Source organism: Lithobates pipiens, unplaced genomic scaffold (genome assembly GCF_037356315.1).
Source record: "Lithobates pipiens isolate NorthernLeopardFrog02 unplaced genomic scaffold, aLitPip1_a1.2 Scaffold_3, whole genome shotgun sequence".
Lineage (NCBI taxonomy): Eukaryota > Metazoa > Chordata > Amphibia > Anura > Ranidae > Lithobates > Lithobates pipiens.
Window position 1 is genome coordinate 6,203,761 of NW_027507790.1, and position 21,850 is coordinate 6,225,610.

The 21,850-nt window shown below is 44.4% G+C and overlaps 1 protein-coding gene across 1 annotated transcript in view; it reads right to left on the reverse strand.

Moving 5' to 3' along the window:
* Positions 1 to 21,850, reverse strand: part of MTFP1 (mitochondrial fission process 1) — a 68,901-nt gene that overhangs the window by 31,057 nt on the left and 15,994 nt on the right. The window contains exon 2 of the mRNA XM_077461199.1: positions 4,945 to 5,072. Within this exon, the coding sequence (XP_077317325.1) occupies positions 4,945 to 5,072 (128 nt within the window). The remainder of the gene's footprint in view (positions 1 to 4,944; positions 5,073 to 21,850) is intronic.

The following is a 21,850-nucleotide window of genomic DNA, read 5'->3' on the forward strand; positions in this document are numbered from 1 at the left end:
GGAGCACGGCAGAAGGAGACTCTCTGGGACAAAGCAGCAGTCACAAGGTTTCTCAGGAGGAGCATGGAGCAGCTGCAGTATTTGTAGCTGCTGACTTAATATTTTTTTGCAGGTGGCGCTCCTCTTTAAGCTAAGCAGCTGAATGATCAAATTCAGCTGCTTAGCTTTACAGTTCCTGTGTTACACACAGGAGAGGGGCAGGAGGAAAAGGAGCAGATGGGCCGTTTCCACCCCAGTCTATGCGAGGGAGGGGGAACTGTCAGTGCAGGCTCTGGGCTCTATGAGACAGACACTCAGAGCCCTGCAGCAAGAAATGCTGCTGGGGCCCCCACAGTGGAAGAACACTAGGGCCCCATCAACCCAGGAAGCTCAGTGTGGAGCTGGAAGAGAGGGGCCCAGGGGCAGCAGAGGGAAGATGGATAGGAGTGGTGAGCGGGCAAGTAACATATAGAGGAATCAATCCCCTCCTCCTGCAGCCACTGAATGCCTGCAGGAGGGAAAGGAGGAGAAGCGGGCATTCATTGGCTGCAGGAGGAGGGGATCAATTCCATTATATGCTGCCCCTCAAGGGCCCTCTGGAGCATGGGGCCAGGTCGCAAGTGCGACACTTGTACCAAACGTAAAGAGGTATATACAGAAATCCTGTCTCAGCGGTTTCAAAACGTGATAATTAAAGGCGTTCTGATGCTATCAAAGTGTCCTTAAGCTATCTAGGCCATACTTTGTTACATTTCTAATATCCCCTATGGAGGTAGGTATCTTGTAGCCTAATACAGGTTAGAGTTGGGGTGAACAAACCATCCTTTGAGGTCCAATCGTTGGTGACTGAGGAAGTCTGCAAATTATCACGCCTGGAATGTGTAAGGCAGACAGGGCTGGAACATGAAGTTCTGCCAAAGCCAGAATCAGATACGCTGTGAGAGACTGCTGGCTGTACCCTAGGACAGTAACACACAAAGTTGGTCTCCAGAGTCCATGAAGGCCTTTGAGAGTTTCAAGGCTGCCTTTGTTTCTGCTCCTGTGTTGGCACATGCTGATGCTATGTTACCTTTTATCTTTGGGGGCACCCTTCTGCCTCAGCGTCCTACCTCTGAGAGTGCCATGCATCCTTGTGGCTACTTTTCCAAGAAATTGTCACCTGCGGCGTGCAATTACAACATTGGAGACAGAGAGCTGGTAGCGATCATTTTAGCCCTGAAAGAATGGAGACATCTCCTCGAAGGTACCATTGTGCCGGTTCTCATTCTTACTGACCATAAGAATCTCACATTCTTGTCTGAGGCTAAACGCCTCTCTCCCAGAAAGGCACGCTGGGCTCTTTTCTTGTCAAGTTTCAATTAGATTGCCTCATTCTTACCAGGTACTAAAAATGTAAGGGCTGATGCCTTGTCACGACAATTTTCCTCCACTTCCAAGTTGGAATCGGTTCCGGTTCCTGCGATTCTTCCTGATCGTATCCTGGCTATGGTTAGCAACAGTCTTACTTCTCCTTTTGGTGACAAAATTCTTGCTGCTCAGGTCCATGCTCCTCCTGAGAAACCTTGTGACTGCTGCTTTGTCCCAGAGAGTATCCATACTGCCGTGCTCCAGACTTATTCTCCCAAGGCAGATGGCCATCCTGGGAAGAATCAACAAATTTGGGCCATTTACCAACCAATCTGGCGGTTTAGTCTACGGGCTGATGTAACTGCCTTTGTAGCTGCCTGTTCCATGTGTGCTCAGAGTAAGACTCCACGACACCTTCCAGTGGGCCTCCTACAACCCATACCCAATAGAGAGAGGCCCTGGACCCACCTGTCTATGGATTTCATTGTGGAGTTGCCCAAATCCCAAGGCAACACTGTTATCCTTATGGTGGTTGACCGGTTCTCAAAGATGTGTCATTGTATTCCACTTAAGAAGTTGCCTACTTCTAAGGAACTGGCTTCTATTTTTGCTCGGGAGATCTTTCGCTTACATGGGCTACCCAAGGTGATCATCTTGGACAGGGGTAGTCAGTTTGTGTCACAGTTCTGGCGAGTCTTTTGTGCACAATTGGGAATTCAGCTTGCTTTCTCCTCTGCATATCATCCGCAGTCTAATGGGGCAGCAGAACGAACCAATTAGTCCTTGGAGCAGTTCCTATGTTGCTATAATTCTGACCATCATAACAACTGGTCAGACTTCTTACTGTGGGCGGAGTTTGCTCACAATAGTGCCTTGAATTCTGCTTCCAGATTGTCCCCGTTTATGGCGAACTCTGGTTTCCAACCTTCCTTGTTGCCGACTCATTTGTTCCACAGGAGTATTCCTGCGTTAGGAGCATCTTCGTGGTTTTCATTCCAATTGGGCACAAGTCCAGGAGGCTTTGCAACATGCTAATGATAGGTACAGACTCCATGCTGACCGCAGAGGTTTGCCTGCGCCTTCCTACCAGGCTGGGGATAGGGTCTGGCTGTAATCTCTTGACCTCCAACTTCACGTTCCCTCTCTGAAGTTTGCACCTCGGTTTATTGGGCCTTTCCGTATTCTCCGCAGGATTAACCCAGCGGCTTATGCGTTAGACTTTCCTTCTAATATGCGTATCTCAAATGTATTTCATGTCTCCTTATTAAAACCTTTGGTCTGCAACCGCTTTACCACCTCGGTGCCACATCCTCACCCTGTACAGGTTGAGAACCATGAGGAGTATGAAGTATAGTCCATTGTTGACTCCCATAGGTACATACAGTGCCTGGTGCATTGGAGAGGGTACATTCCAGAGGAACACTCTTGGGTCTCATCCTCGGCATACATGCCCCTGTTCTACGCCATGATTTCCATAGACGTTTTCCCCTCAAGCCTGGTGGTCCTCCGAGGGTGAGGGGTCGTTGAGGAGGGGGTACTGTCAGGGCTGGGCTCAGCCCTTCCTTCTCTGAGCTGGCCCCTCAGCTGTCGGCTAATTGCCAGCTCCTATCTCTACAGTGTGACTCACCTGTTGACGATATCCCTCTCGTCAGTCTCGGTTACTTAAGCCATCCAGTCCAGATCTCTGCCTACATCAACATCACAGAGACTATCTCCTGCGTTCCTGTTAAAGACTTGCTTGGCTGACATTCCTTCTGGCTCCAGATCCTGCTAGCTGTTCCACTACACCGATTTCTGGCTTCCTGACTTTCTGGCTTGTCTGACCATCTGTTTCGGATACCGAACTTTGGCTATGTTTTGACTATGTTTGTTCTATTTACTTTTATTAACAAACAAGTGTGATTTAAGTGTACTCCTGTCTCGGCCCGAGTCATGGTTTTTGACACAGCCTGAATCTTTGTAGGGCCTGCACGGTCCATTGAACATTGGCCGACCGAGCCTGAGATGACTTCCCTCAGAAGAAGGTTGTCCAGAGATCCGAAGATGGGTATGCCTTGAGAGCGAGGTAGAGCAAGAACAGGGGCTAGCGCCTTGATGGCCTGCTGTGCAGAGAAAGGAAAGGACAGCAAATTGATAATATTGCAAGTTCACATAAAAAAAAATGGAAGTTGTGTGACCTGGAAGAAGTTGTAAATAGGGACAAGCTAGGTGAATACACCGACATAGGGGATTTGATCAGTCATGACACTACAAAAATTGCAGCCACAACATAAGCCCATCTCTAAAAAGTAAGGCAAATGAACAGGCAATATAACTGCACTAAAATAACAAAAACATTTAAAAGTGTACAATGCCTTTGTGTTTTGGAGTATTGTCTGCAGACAGACTCCTTGTGTACCAATTCTTCAAACCATCCTCATCCTTGGCTGACTATGCAAAAGCAACTGGAGCCTTTGGGAATTTAGAGGTGGATGCATGTGGCCCCTGTGTTCGGAGGTGGCTATTATGTCTGTAATTTTGCCTGGAAACTCAAGACATGCCAGCTGAGAATATCTTCCAGGAAAATACTGAGGAAGGGTTTAAGAAAAATTCAGATGAACGCTGCAATTTAGGTAGGGGACAGCGATTCAGGCTATTGGTATCTAGTCCTTTGGAGGGGAAACTGCAAGAGCCCCCTGGCATTGTTAGAGGATTGCAAGTCATCCATGCTCCCATGACCACTGCACACAGGATCTGTTGTACTGTGGTAGAGAGCGAAGTGTATTCAGGAAGGGTTAATACAGTTTGTGAGGAGTATGGCAGCTCCATTTTAAACACTGGTGCAGCTAACTCTTCCCACCACGAGCTGCGCAATCATGAGTATTGCAGTCAGAGCCCAGCACAGACTGACTAATTAGAGCAAACTAGTACTGTATGCACCAAACAGGCTCCCTGTAAGCAAGGGAAAAAAGCCCTACTTGCTGGAATAAGGTCCATTAAAGGCCCTGCAGCACCCCCCACAGGCAAAGATTCAAGGAGCTTGACACTCCCGATTGTCTTCGTTCCCATTGCAGGCACACCCTCTAAGATGTCTTCATGGACAGGATTCCAGCAGATGGGGCCACTACGGCCTTGGACCTGTAAAGCACACTGGGGCCTATCCAACACGCCATATTTAAGTACCTGCACGAGCACCTTCAGCAGAGTGCAGTGCCAAAAGACACATTACAGGCTGGCCCTGATTCTAATCGGCAGAGTACGTCTTCTGTGGCAGAGCCGAGGATGAGCTGCAAAATGTGCCCCTTCTGGCTCTGTAGCCAATAAAAAAAATAAAAAAAAAAAAAAAAAAAGTTTTCTTCTCTCAGAGATGAGATGTCGGTTCTCGTAGGACACTAACAAAAACCAAGAGAGGCTGGGAATGGGAAGGGTTATTTTGAAGGTAGCAAAATAACCCAATGTGCCTCAATGCTGTATCCTGTGCCCCTTAATGTACGTTTAAGAATCATTTAACACATGAAAAATGATTCCCAAATTGCCATGGGTTATCTAAATAAAACAGGGAAACAGGGAACAATACTATCTCATAACAGAAGAGTTTCTATTGTGATTTTTAATCTTTAATGCTGTAAAACTGGATACCTCTGCTGCTTTATGTCCTTTATCTGCAGCATCTGCAGTAACATAGGCTGTAGCCACACCATAGGTAGCCCAAACTAGGGCTTTAGGCACCAAGGCACGAAAAGACTCTCCAACTTCATTGGCATAGCCTAAAAAACAAAAAGAGTCAAATATCATTTTCAATATCACCATCACTGAAAATTACAAAAGAAATTCTATCATAGCACAAATATCTAGTAGCACAAATATCTAGCAACACTAAACATTGTATATCCCCCTCAATACAGCACTTACACCCCCTTCCTGACCAGACCAATTTTCAGCTTTCAGCGCTCTCACAGTTTGAATGACAATTACTCAGTCATGCAACACTGTACCCATATGAAACTTGCGTCCTTTTTTCCCACACAAATAGAGCTTTCTTTTAGTGGTATTTAATCACTTTTGGGTTTTTTATTTTTTGTGCTATAAATAAAACTGAAATTTTGTGAAAAAAAAAAATACCTCTTTGTTTCTGTGATACATTTTTGCTAATTAGTCATTTTTTCTTCATAAATTTTGGCCAAAATTTATACTGCTACATATCTTTGGTAAAAATAACCCACATTAGTGTATATTATTTGGTCTTTGTGAAAGTTATAGAGTCTACAAACTATGGTGCCAATCACTGAAAATTGATCACATCTGATCAGGCCTTCAGTACATCAGGTGTATCTCATTTCTTGAGACACTAACAAGTCAGGAAAGTACAAATAGTCCCCAAATGTCCCCTTTTTAGAAAGCAGACATTCCAAGGTATTAAGTAAGTAGCATGGTGAGTTTTTTTAAGTTGTAATTTTTTCCCACAATTCTTTGCAAAATGAAGATTTTTAAAAAATATATTTTTACAAAATTGTCATATCAGGTTATTTCTCACACACAGAATATGCATACAACAAATTACACCCCAAAATACATTCTGCTACACTTCCCGAGTATGGCGATACCACATGTGTGAGACTTTTACACAGCCTGGCCACATACAGAGCACCAAGTAGTACCTTCAGACGTTCTACGAGCAAAAATGACGCATCTCATTTCTCAACCCCCTATTACACTTTTGAAGGCCCTGGAGTACCAGGACAATGGAATTTTTCCATAAAAGGACCCCATTTTGGAAAGCAAACACCCCAACGTATAATCTGTGAGGCATAATAGGAGTCTTTTGAATGGTTCATTTTTTTCCAGAAGTTTTTGGAAAAACTTGGAAAAAAAGGAAAACGCATTTATAAGAATAATTTCTAACACATAGCATATATATAGAAAAAATTACACCCCAAAAACATTCTGCTACTCCTCCCGAGTATGGCGATACCACATGTGTAGGACTTTTACACAGGCCTGGTCACATAGAGAGGCCGAACATTGAAGTAGTACCTTCAGTCGTTCTAGGAGCATAAATGACACATCTCATTTTATTCCTACCCATCACACTTTTGAAGGTCATTGAGCACCAGGACAGTGCAATTACCCACAAAATGACCCCATTTTGGAAAGAAAACACCCCAACATATATATTCTATGAGGCATGGGCTGCAAATAGGTACTTGGGTACTCTGATGGGCTGCATATATGTACTCTGGTACTCTGATGGGCTGTGACAGGTACTCTGATGGACTGTGAGTGACAGGTACTATGAGGGGTGGTGATAGGTCCTCTTTATGGGGGGGGGGGGGAGGCAATCAGTGTGATTACAGTGTACACTATAAGCGGCAACAAGATGTTACCGCAATCTCCTTCTCACACACGATCAGTGTGTGAGGAGGAGAACCCAGTAACATCTCGTTACCGCGGTTTGTTTACATTTTAGTGATCGGCTGTGAAACGATCACAGCCGATTACGTGGGTAAACAGCTGGCCAATGGCTGTTTACCAGCGTCGGGGACGAGCAGTGTTCCCAGAAGCACGGCGCCTCCGACAGGCACACGATCGCACGCGCCGTGCACAGTGGGGGTGTGACCATCTGTGATCGGCCGTGACTTCATCACGGCCGATCACGTGGTAAACAGCCATACCCAATGGCTGTTCACCCCCTTCGGTAGCGAGCGGTGTCTCCATGACACGCCGCCACCGAAGAAACAGGGATGCGCGCGCACGATCGCGTGCATTTCCTGTTTAAACGGGAGACCACAATAGGTGCGCCGCTTGGTTGTCAGGAACTGGATATACACATAAAGAGGTGTGTCCAACAGTTTCTATTACAAAACAAGAGTATAGTGGGTATAGAAAATAATCACCCCCTGTAAAATAATCACATTCTGTAGCTTTGCAGCCTAAAATGAAGACAGACACATGTTTTTAGTGCAACCTATAACATCCAAGTGAAAGATAACACACCAGCATGACAGAAAAAAATAAATAAATAAATAAATCACTGAGTTGGAAAAAGGATTCTTTAGTCTGTTAGGATAGGTCTCTACTAACTTTGCACATCTAGACTTTGCAATATTTGCCCACTCTTCTTTTCAGAGCTGCTCAAGTTCAGTTAACTGATGTGACCGTTTGTAGACTGCAGCCTTCCAAGTCATTCCACAGATTTTCTATAGGATTTAAGTCTATGCTCTGAATGGACATTCACATGTTCCTCCTGTCTTCATTTCATGCTGCAAAGCAACAAAATGTGATTTTAAAAAGGGGGTGATTCTTTTCGATACCCACTGTAGAATAAACCATCAAAGAATAATCTCCACTAAATGAATAAACAACGGTGGCAACAAATACAAAAACATATATACACATGTTCAGAAAGGCGAGGCAAAGAGCTTAGATTGTCTGATGCATTTAATGTTCTTGTGCTTCTAAGCCTAAATTTGAGTAAAGTACAGAGGCCCCAGAGAGAACTTTAAAAAAATGTCCTTTCCCCTCAATCAGTTTTTCTTGTATACACAGGCTAGGCAGAATAGGTAGGAGGGGGAAGGGAACATTTTTTTTAAATTGCTAGCATTAGGATTTTTTTTTCCTCCTTTTAGATTGATTTCAATTTTTTTTTAAAGGCCCCCTTTAATTAGTATTTTTGGTTCCTCCAGCTGGCAGAAAGAAGTGCTATTTCAGAGACCTATCTTTTCCCTGAAAGGTTTCAAATAAAGCAATATCCAGGAGGCACATGCGCAGCATGATCCGTGAGCTCCAGTCCCGCTCTGTGTTCCGCAGCCCCTGCACAGCTTCAACAGCAACCGATTGCAACGACCCCTGGGACCTCCTAGCACTACATGTGAAAAATTGAGGACCAGCGACCCTACTACCGAGCCACACAAACACCATGGCCCTCCTCCACTATGGATCACTATCTGACTAGGCCCCAATCCCCAGTCTTGATTTCACAGGGAGACACGGAGGATTACGTCAGTACCCTGATGGTGGAGGATGGCTCTCAGCAGGCTCTCCCGCCACATATCTCCCCCCTTCTCCTCAGCCTGTATTAAACACCTGAGATGCTAGATCTTAAACTCCAGGCTCTGGCCCAACAGCTCACCAAGGGCATTGCCCAGGAGATGGGGGAAGATCTCCAGAGAACTCAGGGGTAAGAAAGACCTACTGGGCGAGCGCACAGCTACCTTGGAAACAAAGTTTGATGAAACTTTTCACTATGTTCAGGCTCTAGAAGAGTAGAACGCCTTCCTTAACCACTTCCCGACCAGCGCACGACAATTTACGTCGACAGAATGGCACGGGCAGGCATATTGGCGTACAGGTACGTCCAATATTCAATGCCGCCCTGCCATCGGGAGCACGCCACCGGCGGCGCGCTCCCGCGCTGGTCGGGACCCCCGTGAGTCCGGTCGCGGGACCCGCGGACTCGATCGCCGTGGGCATCCCCGCGATCGTGTCACGGAGCGGCCAAATGGAGGAAATGCTGTGTAAACAACATTTCTCCATTCTGCCTAGCAACTAGTGACGCTGATCTCTGCTCCATGTGATTCGAGCAGAGATCAGTGTTCACTAAATGAAAGCCCAACCCCCCCACAGTTAGTAACACACCCCTAGGAACACTTAACCCCTACACTGCCACCCACTGGTTAACCCTTTCACTGCCAGTGTCATTTACACAGGAATCACTGCATTTATATAGCAGTGATTACTGTATAAATGACAATGGTCCCAAAAATGTGTCAAAATGTCCGATGGGTCCCCCATAATGTCAGTCACAATAAAAAAAATAAAAAAAAATAAATAAATCGCTGATCGCCGCCATTACTAGTAAAAAAAAAAAATAATAAAAAATTATTAATAAAAATGCTATAAAACTATCCCTATTTTGTAAACGCTATAACTTTTGCGCAAAACAATCAATAATCGCTTATTGCGATTTTTTTTTACCAAAAATATGTAGAAGAATACGTATCGGCCTAAACTGAGGGGAAAAAAATGTTTTTTTATATATTTTTGGGGGATATTTATTATAACAAAAAGTAAAAAAGAATGCGTTTTTTTCAAAATTGTCGCTCTATTTTTGTTTATAGCGCAAAAAATAAAAACCGCAGGGGTGATCAAATACCACCAAAAGAAAGCTCTATTTGTGGGAAAAAAAGGACGTCAATTTTGTTTGGGAGCTACATCGCACGACCGCGCAATTGTCAGTTAAAGCGACGCAGTGCCGAATCGCAAAAAGTGGTCTGGTCTTTGACCAGCAAAATGGTCCGGTCTGCAAGTGGTTAAAAATTCTGTATCCCAGCTACAGCTCCAGCAAGAGGACCTGGAGAACAGGGAACGGTGCCAAAACCTCAGAATCTGTGGCGTCCCGGAACAAGTGGCTGACAGCAATATCAGACCCTACCTACTGGGCCTATTCAACACCCTGACACCATGGACATAGACTGGCGCTTTGACCAGGCCCATAGGTCCTTGGCCCCCAAACCCCCTGCTGGGGCCAGACCGCGTGACATAGTGGTAAGGTCCCACTACTATGAAAACAAAGAGGTGCTCACTTTGGTCACTCGCAACCAATCCAGTATTGAATACAAGGGAGACAAAATTCAACTATTCAACGACCTCTCCCCAATCACCCTGGCCAAACGCTGCTCACTAAGACCCATCACCTCTCACCTTCAACTACACAAGGTCCCCTATTATTGGGGCTTCCCCTTTCGCCTCAATATCACTAAGGATGGTGGCCAACATGTCCTTTGAGACCTGCAAGGAGATGCCTTTCTCAAGTGCCAACGCCTCCCACTATTGTCTGCAGAAGGAAGTCAGTTTGCACCCGCCACCCCACACCCTCTGCCAGCACCTTTGAAGATTTGGACACCAGTGAGAGGAAGAGGATCAAGGGCCTACTCCACACCCCAGTGCTCTCAATGTACCAGGCTACCTACTTGACCTACCCCAGTCATCCTTTTTGCCCTTTCTTCCCACATGGGAACCCACCTCCCCATCAACCCCTTCAAGGGACTGTTTCACCTTCTATTTTTCTCACCCATGGAGGTGCCTTGAACCGTTTTTTTGTTTTGTTTTTTTTACTAGCTAACCTCTATAAATTTCCGAGGAGTTCCACGTTTGATAAGATGCAGAAAACCGCGGCGGAACACTTTTTTTCCCCTTTTTGGAGGCCGCTTTGCTTCCCCACATGTCCTCTGGCTGTCGCCGAGGATTCCTGAGACGCGGATGCCTCTAAAGGTCTACACCTGATGTTTACATTTTTGGTGTTTTTTTGGGCCAAACAGGCCTTCTTGTTACAACACTGCAATATTCCTTTTGGTCCATTTTTTGGACTTTTTTTTTATTTTTTTATAATGGTCAATTTTTTTTTTCCTGCATTAACGTTGATCAGTTTTTTTACTCGATGTTGCATAATAGATTACTACCTGTTATAAAGCTATATATGTGTGTCTGTACCGATGGGCTATCGCCCACTATACTGAAGGTTCACTGGTTAAATTTCACGGCTATACTATGACTTTGAAACTGCTGTCTTATAACGGGAAAGGCCTGAATTTCATCAAAAAACTATGGATGGCTTTAAAGGAGTTCAGGGCCTCCGGCGCAGATGTGATCCTGGTACAGGAGACTTTTGCTTCTAAGTATTTCCTGATGTCTTATATGGCATCTGACTCATCTGGAAAGGCTGGGGTTGCAGTGCTGATCAGACTCTTCTGTCCTCTCCAGATCAGTTCCACCCATTTAGATCCCCATGGTCGTTATATAATACAGCAAGTTATCCATTTGTCTAATCCTAGAACACTAATGAATGTATATGCTCCAAATATGGGTCAGATTAAATTCCTTACTGATACATTTGAACAGCTGCAATGCTTTTCTCAGCCTTTTGTGGTGATTGGGGGAAAATTTTAAATGTTGTCCTCTCTCTCACTCGAGATCGGAAATCTTTGTTCCAGTCTACACTACCCTTCGCAACACAGTCCTTGGCCACCTCCTTTCGTAAATTGACTCGAAGCCACCATGTGTTTGACGCATGGAGGATCAAACAATCCGTTTCACTCTCCCCCCATAATGTTCTTTAGATTGGACTATTTCCTTGTGACAGCCCCCCCTTTTACCTCATACAGTGACATCCGACCTGGGCCCCATCACCTGGTCAGATCACACGCGCCTAACCCTGGATCTTTGCCTCTCAGCTGCATTACCCAGGAAGTGCCACTGGAGACTCAATGAATCTCTGCATCATCCTGAAACCAAAGATAAACTCGCCCAATCGCTAACCGAATACTCAAGCCAAATAGGGTTCCGTATCGAGTCCATCCACCTTATGGGAGGCTCACAAGGCGTTCAGGGGGCAGTGTATCTCTTTAAGCTCATGAAGAAAGAATGATGCAGCCCTCTTGAAATCCTCTTTACTAACCAAACTGCTAGCTGCTGAATGCTCCCTGCTCTGCTCTCTCTCGGTGGTTCGACTGCGAGCAGTAACCTTGCTGCACAACAAAATAAAATCTCTAGACATGTCAGCCATAGATAATTCTCTCATGGACAAAACAAAAAAATTTCCAATAAGCCACAAAGAATGCCGGTTTGCAGGCTCAATCCTAGGCCTTCTCTCTCCTTTCCGGATCACCTCAAATGACCGGATGGTACCCCCACTCACTGCACAAGACCATGACCCAGGTCTTTGGTGAGTTTTACAATAAACTCTACAACTGCCTTACTCCCAACCTACACTACCCATTTGACCAGGAGGCTTTTGAGGCGTTTATGTCAGACTTGAAGTTGCCTAAACTAACCAGGTCGGATGTGCATGCACTGAACGCCCCTATTACCAGGGAGGAACTAGCCAATACTGTTAAGAGCCTACCAACCCACAAATTCCCTGGTCCATATGACCTCCCATACTCCTACTACAAGACATTTCTCCCAATTCTATCAACTCATCTAGTATCCTTATATAACTCTTCAGGGCGAGTCCCCCATTCAGCAGTTCTTACACGCTTATATCTCAGTTATACCTAACCGGACTAGGGCTGAAACAACTAATCGATTAATTTCATAATCTATTTAGTTGTCGATTAATCGATTACCATTTTCATAAATTAATTAATCGGCCAGTAACATAACGCAAAACATTACTTTCACAGTTCTACAGAAAAAAAATAAAAAAAAATAATAATGAACCCCTTAAAGTAAAAGGGCTCATTTTAGACTTTAACACTAAATGTCTATGGTTCACATCATGTTTATTGGTACTTTTTCCTATGAGACCTATGTTCATATCTGTGCTTTTTTTTGGAAAGGGTCAGGGACTTTTAAAAGGCAAAATTTTGCTTTTTTGGCTCAATATACTTGGAGAAGCTGCAGAAAAGCATGTAATGCATTTTTAAAACAATTTGTTTTTTAATCTGCCCAAAAAAAAAAAAAAAAAACGCAAATTGCAGTAAAATCACGTGCACAGAAAAAAGCACTGCAGAAACAGATCAAAAGCAAACTGCATAGGTGTGTACCGAGCCTTATGCTGGCCTCACTGATCAATTTTCATATGAGAATATTCAGACGAAAAATCTTTGTACATTCGCCGAAAGAATTTTGTTTGACATTTTCAATTGTTTTTAACATTCTATTTTTAAAATAAATGTAATTCCTGAATGAAAACCACATACACTGTCTGAAAATTCATTTGACCAAGCAGTTTTCTATTAATTCCAAATTTTCCCATCACTGTGGTTGAAAATGAACGTCAATTTGACCCACTTTAATTATTTTAAAGGTTATTAACCGATTCATCAAAACAATAAATCGGCCAACTAATAGATTATGGAAATGTTGCAGCCCTAAACCAGACAAAGATCTGTTGCTTCCAGATAGCTACAAGACTATAGCACTTTTAAACTGAGATTATAAGATATTCACCAAAATTTTGGCTAACCCTTTCCCAATTTTTGACAAATGACATGCGGGTGACAATACCAGGCGCACTATTGATCTCACTGATATGTTGAATACAGTACATAGACCAGCCTGGATCCTCAGCCTCGACTGCCAAAAGGCATTTGATAGATTAGATTAGGTTGGCCCTACACGTTTGACACCCTTACTAAATTTGGTTTCCACGGTCCCTTCATCTCGGCCCTAAAAACACTCTACTCCAACCCCTTATCCCAGGTCCAAATGGTTTCTTTCACATCCCGATCTTTTCCAATGTCTAATGGCACTAGACAGGGTTGTCCTCTCTCCCCACTTCTCTTCATCCTATGCCTAGAACCCCTAGAAGGGGCTATAAGATCACATCCTGACATCCGAGGGGTCCCCATGCGTCACAGGGAATATAAACTATCTCTTTTTGCAGACGATGTACTTCCAACCTACATATATCCCTCCTGTCCCTGCATGCTCTCCTATCACAGTTTAGCTCTCTATATGGATACAAAGATAACACATCTAAAACAGAAGCCCTACCGCTACATATACCACCTGCAGACCTTCTTTCGCTCCAAAACTCTTACCCCTATCGCTGGTGCACCTCAACTTTAAAGTATCTGGGTGTACAAATCACACCATCGTACTCATCCCTATATTGAGCCAATTATATACCCCTGTTCAAGGACACAAAGGTCATGCTGTCTTGATAGAATCCCCTCCCAATATCCTGGATAGGTAGGATTAATGTGTTGAAAATTTCAGTTATGCCAAAACCCTGCCTATCCAAATGGCCCAGTTAAAATTGATTAAAGAATGGTTTATTAAACTTTATTTGGAAGATGGGGCACAGAGTAGCAAGCTTGGTGAGATTTTCCCCCAGAAGCCGTGGAGGACTAGGAGCCCCGGACATTTACAAATATTACCTGGCCTCCCAATCTTCGTGCAGTGGTGGCCTGGTCCAGTTTAAGGCTGCCGAATAGGTGAACAGAGATAGAGATGGGTTCTGCGTTTCTGGGTCACCACTGCTCTCTGGTATGGTCGTCTTCATTATTTTCAGATCCCAAACTCCATAGCCTCTGTTTGGGTCCTATGTTGTTTTCACTGAGGATATGGACCTCACGTCACACCAAAAATTCTCCCTCTCATGCCTGTGCCCCCCTCTCTCTAATGTAATTCTTAAGCCCTCAATTCCGACAGCCAATCCCACCCTCAAATATTCCCTTGGGCACAGGCTGGTCTGTTCCAACTTTGCCACTTTGTACACCCAGTCACATGTAAACTTCGCCCTTTTGCAGACTTCCAATCTAAATATCAGATCCCGAAACATGTCATATTCCTATCTCCAAATAACCCACTACTTCTCAACTCTCTCCCTTATCCCTTTCCAAACCAACAACTTTTGAACTCATCTGTTCCCAGGACCCCCACAAAACATGACTAATATCAGCTTTATACCAACTGCTTCAGGAGACCGTTCCACTCTCTGTAGACTCCCACTCCTACATGCGCAAATGGACATAAATTATACAACCACCAATCTCCCTCCAACAGTGGGCCAAAATATGGACTTCAACTTCCAAAATATCCAGATGTGTGATGCTGAGAGACAGCATTTAAAAAGTGTTATTTTTTTTGGTATAGAACCCCTGAGGTATTTTGACCCCTTTCTCTCCCCCCTCTGTTGAAGATGTGGTAAAACTAGAGGAACTCACTACCATATCTTCTGGCAGTGTGAATTGATTGTTCCTTTCTGGTCCATGGTAATGTCTCTGCTCCAGCAAATGTGAGTCCCCCATTTCGCTGGATCCGTCACATCTCTTCCTGGGCCTCCCATTTCCGGGTCTGGGAAAGACCTTGAATAGTTTGGCTCCTTTTATTTTACTAGCTACAAGGAGAGTCATTCCATTGTGTTGGCTATTTCCTTCCCCCAAACCAAGCTCAGTTTCTACAAGCTATTACTGACATACGTAGAATGGAGTATATGACAGCCATGGTAGAGGATGCTGTTGACAGGTTTGACAAGATCTGGGATGTGTGGGATCATTCTGAGTATGGTTCTCCTCCCTGAATCCCTCCAGTACCCCGCATACAGTTCCATGTCACCCTGTCATCACCCATCTCCTTGTTGACCTAGTTACACATAACAGACCTAGGAGGTGCGAAGCAGTGGGCTATGTCCCCAGTGTACACCCAGATAACACTCAAATGTCATTGGCTATAGCCTTTTTAGTAGTTTTGCCTGTATTATGATAAAAATAGTTTTTGTTTTTAGTTCTTTTTGTTTGATTTCTCTGACTTTAATATGTATAACTTTATCTGTATTCCAATAAACTTTTAATAAAAATACAAATTTAATGGGTCTTCGGTGTGTAAATCACAAAACATACAGTGCCTTGTAAAGGTATTCACCACCCCCTTGCATTTTTTTGTGTTTTGTTGTCTCACAACCTAGAATTAACATGGATTGTTTGAGGATTTGCATCATTTAATTTACAGAACATGCCCACAACTTTGAAGATGTTTTTGGTTTTGTTTTTTATTGTGAAGCAAACAAATAGGACACAATAACAGAAAAAGTCAATACACATAACTATTTACCCCCCTAAAGTCAATACTTTGTAGAATTCCCTTTTGCGGCTATCACAGCCCCAAGTCGCTTTGGATAAGTCTCTATGAGCTTGCCACATCTTACCCCTGGGATTTTTGCCCATTCCAAAAACTGCTCCAGCTCCTACAAGTTGGATGGTTCGTGCTTGTGAACAGCAATCTTTACGTCTGACCGCAGATTTTCTATTGGATTGAGGTCTGGGCTTTGACTAGGCCATTCCAACACATTTACATGTTTCCCCTTAAACCACTCAAGTGTTGCTTTAGCAGTATGTTTGGGGTCATTGTCCTGCTGGAAGGTGAACCTCCGTCCTAGCCTCAAATCACACACAGAGTGGTAGAGGATCTGCTCAACAATATCCCTGTATTTAGCACCATCCATCTTTCCCTCAAGTCTAAACAGTTTCCCAGTCCCGACTGCTGAAAAACATCCCCACAGCTTGATGCTGCCACCACGTTTCACTGTGGTGGGATGGTGTTCTTTGGGTGATATGTGTTGGGTTTGCACCAGACAGAACGTTTTCTTTGATGGCCAAAAAGTTCAATTTTAGTCTCCTCAGACCAGAACCTTACTCCACACATTTTGTGAGTCTCTCACATGCCTTTTCGCAAACTCAAAACATGCCATTTTGTTTTCTGCTGAAAGAAATGGCTTTCTTCTGGCCACTCTGCCATAAAGACCAACTCTATGGAGCGTACGGCTTATTGTCGTCCTATGTACAGATACTCCAATCTCTACTGTGAAACTCTGCAGCTCCTCTATTGTTACCTTAGGTCTCTGTGCTGCCCCTCTGATTAATGTCCTCCTTGCCCGGTCTGTGAGTTTTGGTGTGTGGCCGTCTCGTGCCATATTCTTTCCATTTGGTTATGATAGATTTGATGGCGCTCCTAGGGATCAAAGATTTGGATATTTTTTTTTTTTTTTATAACCTAACCCTGACCCGTACTTCTCAACAACATTCTCTCCAACCAAGTAAGGGACTTCCGTGGTCTTCATGGCAGGGTTTGGTTAGTGGTGCCTCTTGCTTAGGTGTTGCAGCCTCTGGGGCCTTTCAAAAAAGGTGTGTATATGTAATGACAGATCATATAACACTTATATTGCACACAGGTGGACATAATTTCATTAATTATCTGAAGGTAATCGGTTGCACCAGAGCTTTTTATGAGCTTCATAACAAAGGGGGCGAATACATATGCACATGCCAATTATCAGTTTTTATTGTATACGTTTTTCTCATTTTACTTCACCAACTTAGACTATTGTGTTCTGATTAATCACATATAATTCAGATTAAAAAAACATTGAACTAAAGGCTGTAATGTAACAAAATAGGTAAAAAGCCAAGGGGGTGAATACTTTTGGAAGGCACTGTATCTTAAAACCATTTCACTAGTTAAAAACAAATATAGTACAATTTCTGCTTATGTATTCTTAGAAAGAGTTGTTTTATTACGAAAGTGTGAAGGGTAGAGGTCTGCTTTATATCTGTATTTTAGAGTGCCATTCAAGGACTTAAAAAAAAAAAAAAAAAAAAAAAGAAGAAGGTGCTAAGGCTTACATGCATACAGTACAAATGTACTCGATTGGCTGGCACTGCTGCTCCTGGTATATACTGTCTCGGGATATCAAGTTATACACGGGTAGAAGCAACTCCTCCCACTAGCCATCAAAGTAGACCTGATGGGAGACCACAATACCTTAAAACCATGCTGGATCTACCTCCCCCCCCCACTTAAAAATTTCATTCTGGGCTGACATGTAAATATCAATAATGCGTAATCATAGCTACCTGCACGTGCATTATGTATCGTCAGTGTTGTAGATTGAGGTCTTTCATTGCAGCCTAGCAATGAGCTGAGCAGTGGTGGCCAAACAAGGTCATTTACACAGTAAGCATGTGTAGTGCCACCCCCAAAGGAGCCGCTTTGTAAATTTGGGTTCTCTGATCTCCACCATAACCCCAAGAATGACCTCAGCCCTTCTAGCACAGCTGCTTAAATTAAGTTACTGCAAACACATTTAAAGACACATGTGAAAAATACTGTTTTCCTGGCTTTGGATTATCACCAAAAACAGACACACCTGGTAGTGATAAACAAATTGAATATATTATCACGGTTTAAAGCATATTGAAGCTGATAAAACTGCTAAACCTTTCTGCAAAGAATACATTAGAAAAGATAACCTTCAATACTTAGCAACGGTACATTTAGAAAAGGGCAGTAATATTTATGCCCATAACACAGACACTGAGCGGAAGGAGAGAATATCTATCAATTTCTCAGCCCCTTCTGGGCCACAAACACCAATGAAAGTAACAATACAAAAAGAAGAAATGGGTTAACAGCTACAGTAAGCACAGTTCTGTAATGTTACAGGTCCTGAGGAAGGGTACTAGTGTCTTCTGCTAGCAAACATTGGGGCCCTTTTAAAGAGAGGAGGCCTAAATCAAAAGTGAGACAGTAATCCTCATGGACATCCTGTTAGGTAGTGGTTTATAAGAACAGAATGGCTAAATGTGGCAGCTCCAAACAAGCATACTCTGACAGTAGAAAGGGGAGTAGGCGTCTGCATGCAGTAGCTGTACTGTGTTAAGAAAGATGTTGGGTTTACACCAGCTCACCAATCCTCTGGGTGATGACACAACGGAAGTCCCAAATGATGGTTCAGGCTCCTGGCAAGGTTGCAAGGCACTGGATCACCTCCTGTCGGCCGATCAGGATGGCTGGTAGCTGAACTGGCAGGGTGATGGGAAGTGTTAATTTTGGCAGCAAATTTTGATTTAGTTTTAGTCTTAGGACTAAAATGGCATTTTAGTTTTAGTCCCATTTTAGTCTTCTGAAAGTGTTTTAGTCTTTGACTAAAATGCCACTTTAGTCATCGTATTTTAGTCGACTAAAATCTCCAGTATATTTTAGTCAACTAAAATTGAATGTTCACAGTACACAGCGCACCCACCCTCTGCATAATACAAAGCCCCCCACAGTACACAGCACAGCCCCCACCCTCTGCACAATACAAAGCCCCCCACAATACACAGCTCCCCCTGCATTCCCAGGAGACCCCCAGTCTCGTGGGTCAGCACTTCCAGCATACTCTAAAGTTAAGAATAAATCACTGCCAGCCCTTTCTCAGACAGCTCCTCCTGTGTCACTCTCATTGAGTCTCTCCATCAGTCTCTAAATTTACCTCATAGCTTCGTTCTTGCATGGACCCGGCGGTCACATGGCTGCTCTCCTCTGAAGATTCATGGATGGCCATGTCTTAAGGGTGATCAATTTTAGCGTGCAGGTTCCCAATGGCTCAAAAGGTTCCCCTGTGAGTGCCTGTAAGAAAGATCCCACACAGGGAAATGGGAGATTCTAATTGGCCTTTGTCTACTCAAGGCCTTAAAAAACCTAACTATCCATGAATAAAAAACACTTAAAGCGGATACCTGTCCCTTCAGGGTACTAAGGGCTAGGCCTTCATTTACCCCTGCCTGCAGAAATTCCAACACTGCTACAGAGTTATGTACATCGAAGGATCTTTCCAAGCACCAACTATTGAAACGCTTCCACACCTTCCGGTAGATAGCCTGCATTTCCTTCTTTCTGCAATTCAGAAGAGTGGCCACTAAGCGATCAGAAAACCCCTTGCCCCTCAGTAACTCTTCCTCAGAAGCCAAGCTGCGAGGTTCCACCGTTCTACCTGAGGACAACAGATTGGCCCTTGGGAAAGAAGAGCCTCCTGGACTGGAAGAATTCAGGGAGGTTCTGCAGCCAAGCCCTTCAGAATGGAGAACCATGGCCTCCTGGGCCAGTACGGGGTGATCAAAATGAGAGTTGTGTGCTCCCCCTGGAATTTCCTTAAAACTGCAGGAATCAGGATAGGAGGGGGGATTGAAGGTATTATCGCCTGGAGAACCCCCAGCTCTGAGCCAGAGCATCTACTCCCAATGCCCCATCCCACCTGCTTAGGGAAAATAAAAAAAGACGCGCTTTTGTGTTTGCCCTTGAGGCAAACAGATCCACTGCTGGGACCCTTCCATCTTTGGGTGATCATTTCGGAGATCTCCTGTTTCAATACCCAGTTGCCTTCCCTCAGAATTTTCCTGCTGAGGAAATCCGCTACCCAATTCTGTTCCCCTTTCAATTGTAACGCCAAGAGAGACAGAACGTTGGCCTCGGCCTATTGGAGAATGGATTCTGCCAGAATCCAAAAGGGTCCCGCTCCTGGTGCCCAGTCTGTTGACATAGGCCACCACCAAGGAGTTGTCTGACCAGACTCTCACGTGCTGTCCCCGAAGTTCCTCTTGAAAAGTTCTGAGAGCCAGATCTACCACTCTCAGTCCCCTCCAATTCGAAGGACCTCATTCCTTCCATCTTCCCCCAGGTACCCTGTACCATCTGGGAATCTAGATGCGCTCCCCAGCCCGGGACGCTCGCATTAGTTGTGACAGTCCTGGACACCGGTAAGACCCACTCCAGGCCCTGTGACAGATTTGCCCCCTTCCTCCACCCCTCTTGACCTGGGATGGAATTTAAACCAAAGACCCCTTGACTGTGGTCCCAGACCTTCAGAATGAACAGTTGCAGAGGGCAAAAATGCAACCCCACCCACTGCACTACCGGAAGCATGGATGACAGTAAGCCCAGTGCCGACATAACCCCTCTTCTTACTGAGACCTGATAGTTTTCCTGGAGAAGCAACATTGCCCTGTCTATCTTCTGAATTTCTCCAAGGGAAGGAAGACCCTTTGCTCGGTTGAATCCAACACAAAACCCAGAAAGGGGACTCTTTGGGACGGAACTAAATTGGATTTCTCCAGATTCAAGAGCCAACCTAGGTTCTCTAGGATGTCTCTTGTTACCCGAACCCGAGTAAACAGGAGAAGGTCGTCTAGATATGCGACTAATCGAGATGCCTTTCAGTTGCAGGAATGTCAGTACCTCCACCATAACCTTAGTGAAGATACGGGAGGAAAGAGGACAGACCAAAGGGAAGGGCATTGAATTGGAGATTAAGTACCCCTTCCAACGTTTTTCTGAGGGCGAGCCTTTTAGCCTGCTCCCCATATTTTCTTTTAATAGGGAAGGCATTTTTCTAATCGGCCGTCCGATACAGGATGGCCTCCAAACCTGGTCCAAATAACAAATCCCCTATGAGAGGAATCCCACAAAGTTTGATTTTGGACACACTCCCTGCCATGTTTTCAGCCATAAGGCTCTCCTTGCTGAATTGGTCAGGGCTGTGGATCCTGCAGACATACGGACAGATTCCACCGAAGCATCTGCAATATAAGCTACTCCCTTGAGTAACATGGGGAAAGAAGAAAGAATAGTTTCCTTTGCTGTTCCCCCTTCAATATGTGCCTTAATCTGTGTGAGCCAATATTCCATATTACGGGCTACCACAGTGGCTGCCATGGCTGGCTTCAGGTTTCTCCGAGACGAGTCCTAAGCTTTTTTCAAAAGTGAATCCATTCTTCGGTCCATAGGCTGTGACAATACCTCCGTGTCCCCAAAGGCCAAATCAGTATGTCTAGACACCTGAGAAAAAGCTGCATCTAGCCTAGGAGACTTGTTCCATACAAGCGTCTCCTCCTCTCAGGATCTTGATGGCATCAATCAGGACCTCGTGAACCGGGAACAACCTCTGTTGCCCCAAGCCCTTGTACATCTGATCGTAAAGTGACAAGGCCTTCCTTCCTTGAATACCTAATTGTGATCTATGTGGCCAATCACAGGTCACATGACAGTTGTACACAATGAAAGGCTTTTCATTGTGTACTATTGTGATGAGTTCTGTGATTGGTCACAGTCGTCACATGGTACAGAAAGGGGGAATCACAGTCCATTTGTACTATGCAATTAACTGTGGCTAATCAATAGGGCTGCAATGATTAATCGATATTATCCATAATGAAAATTGTTGACAACGATTTTTCATTATCGATTAGTTGGTCCGCACCTTCCTCCCTGTCCGTCAAATAAATCC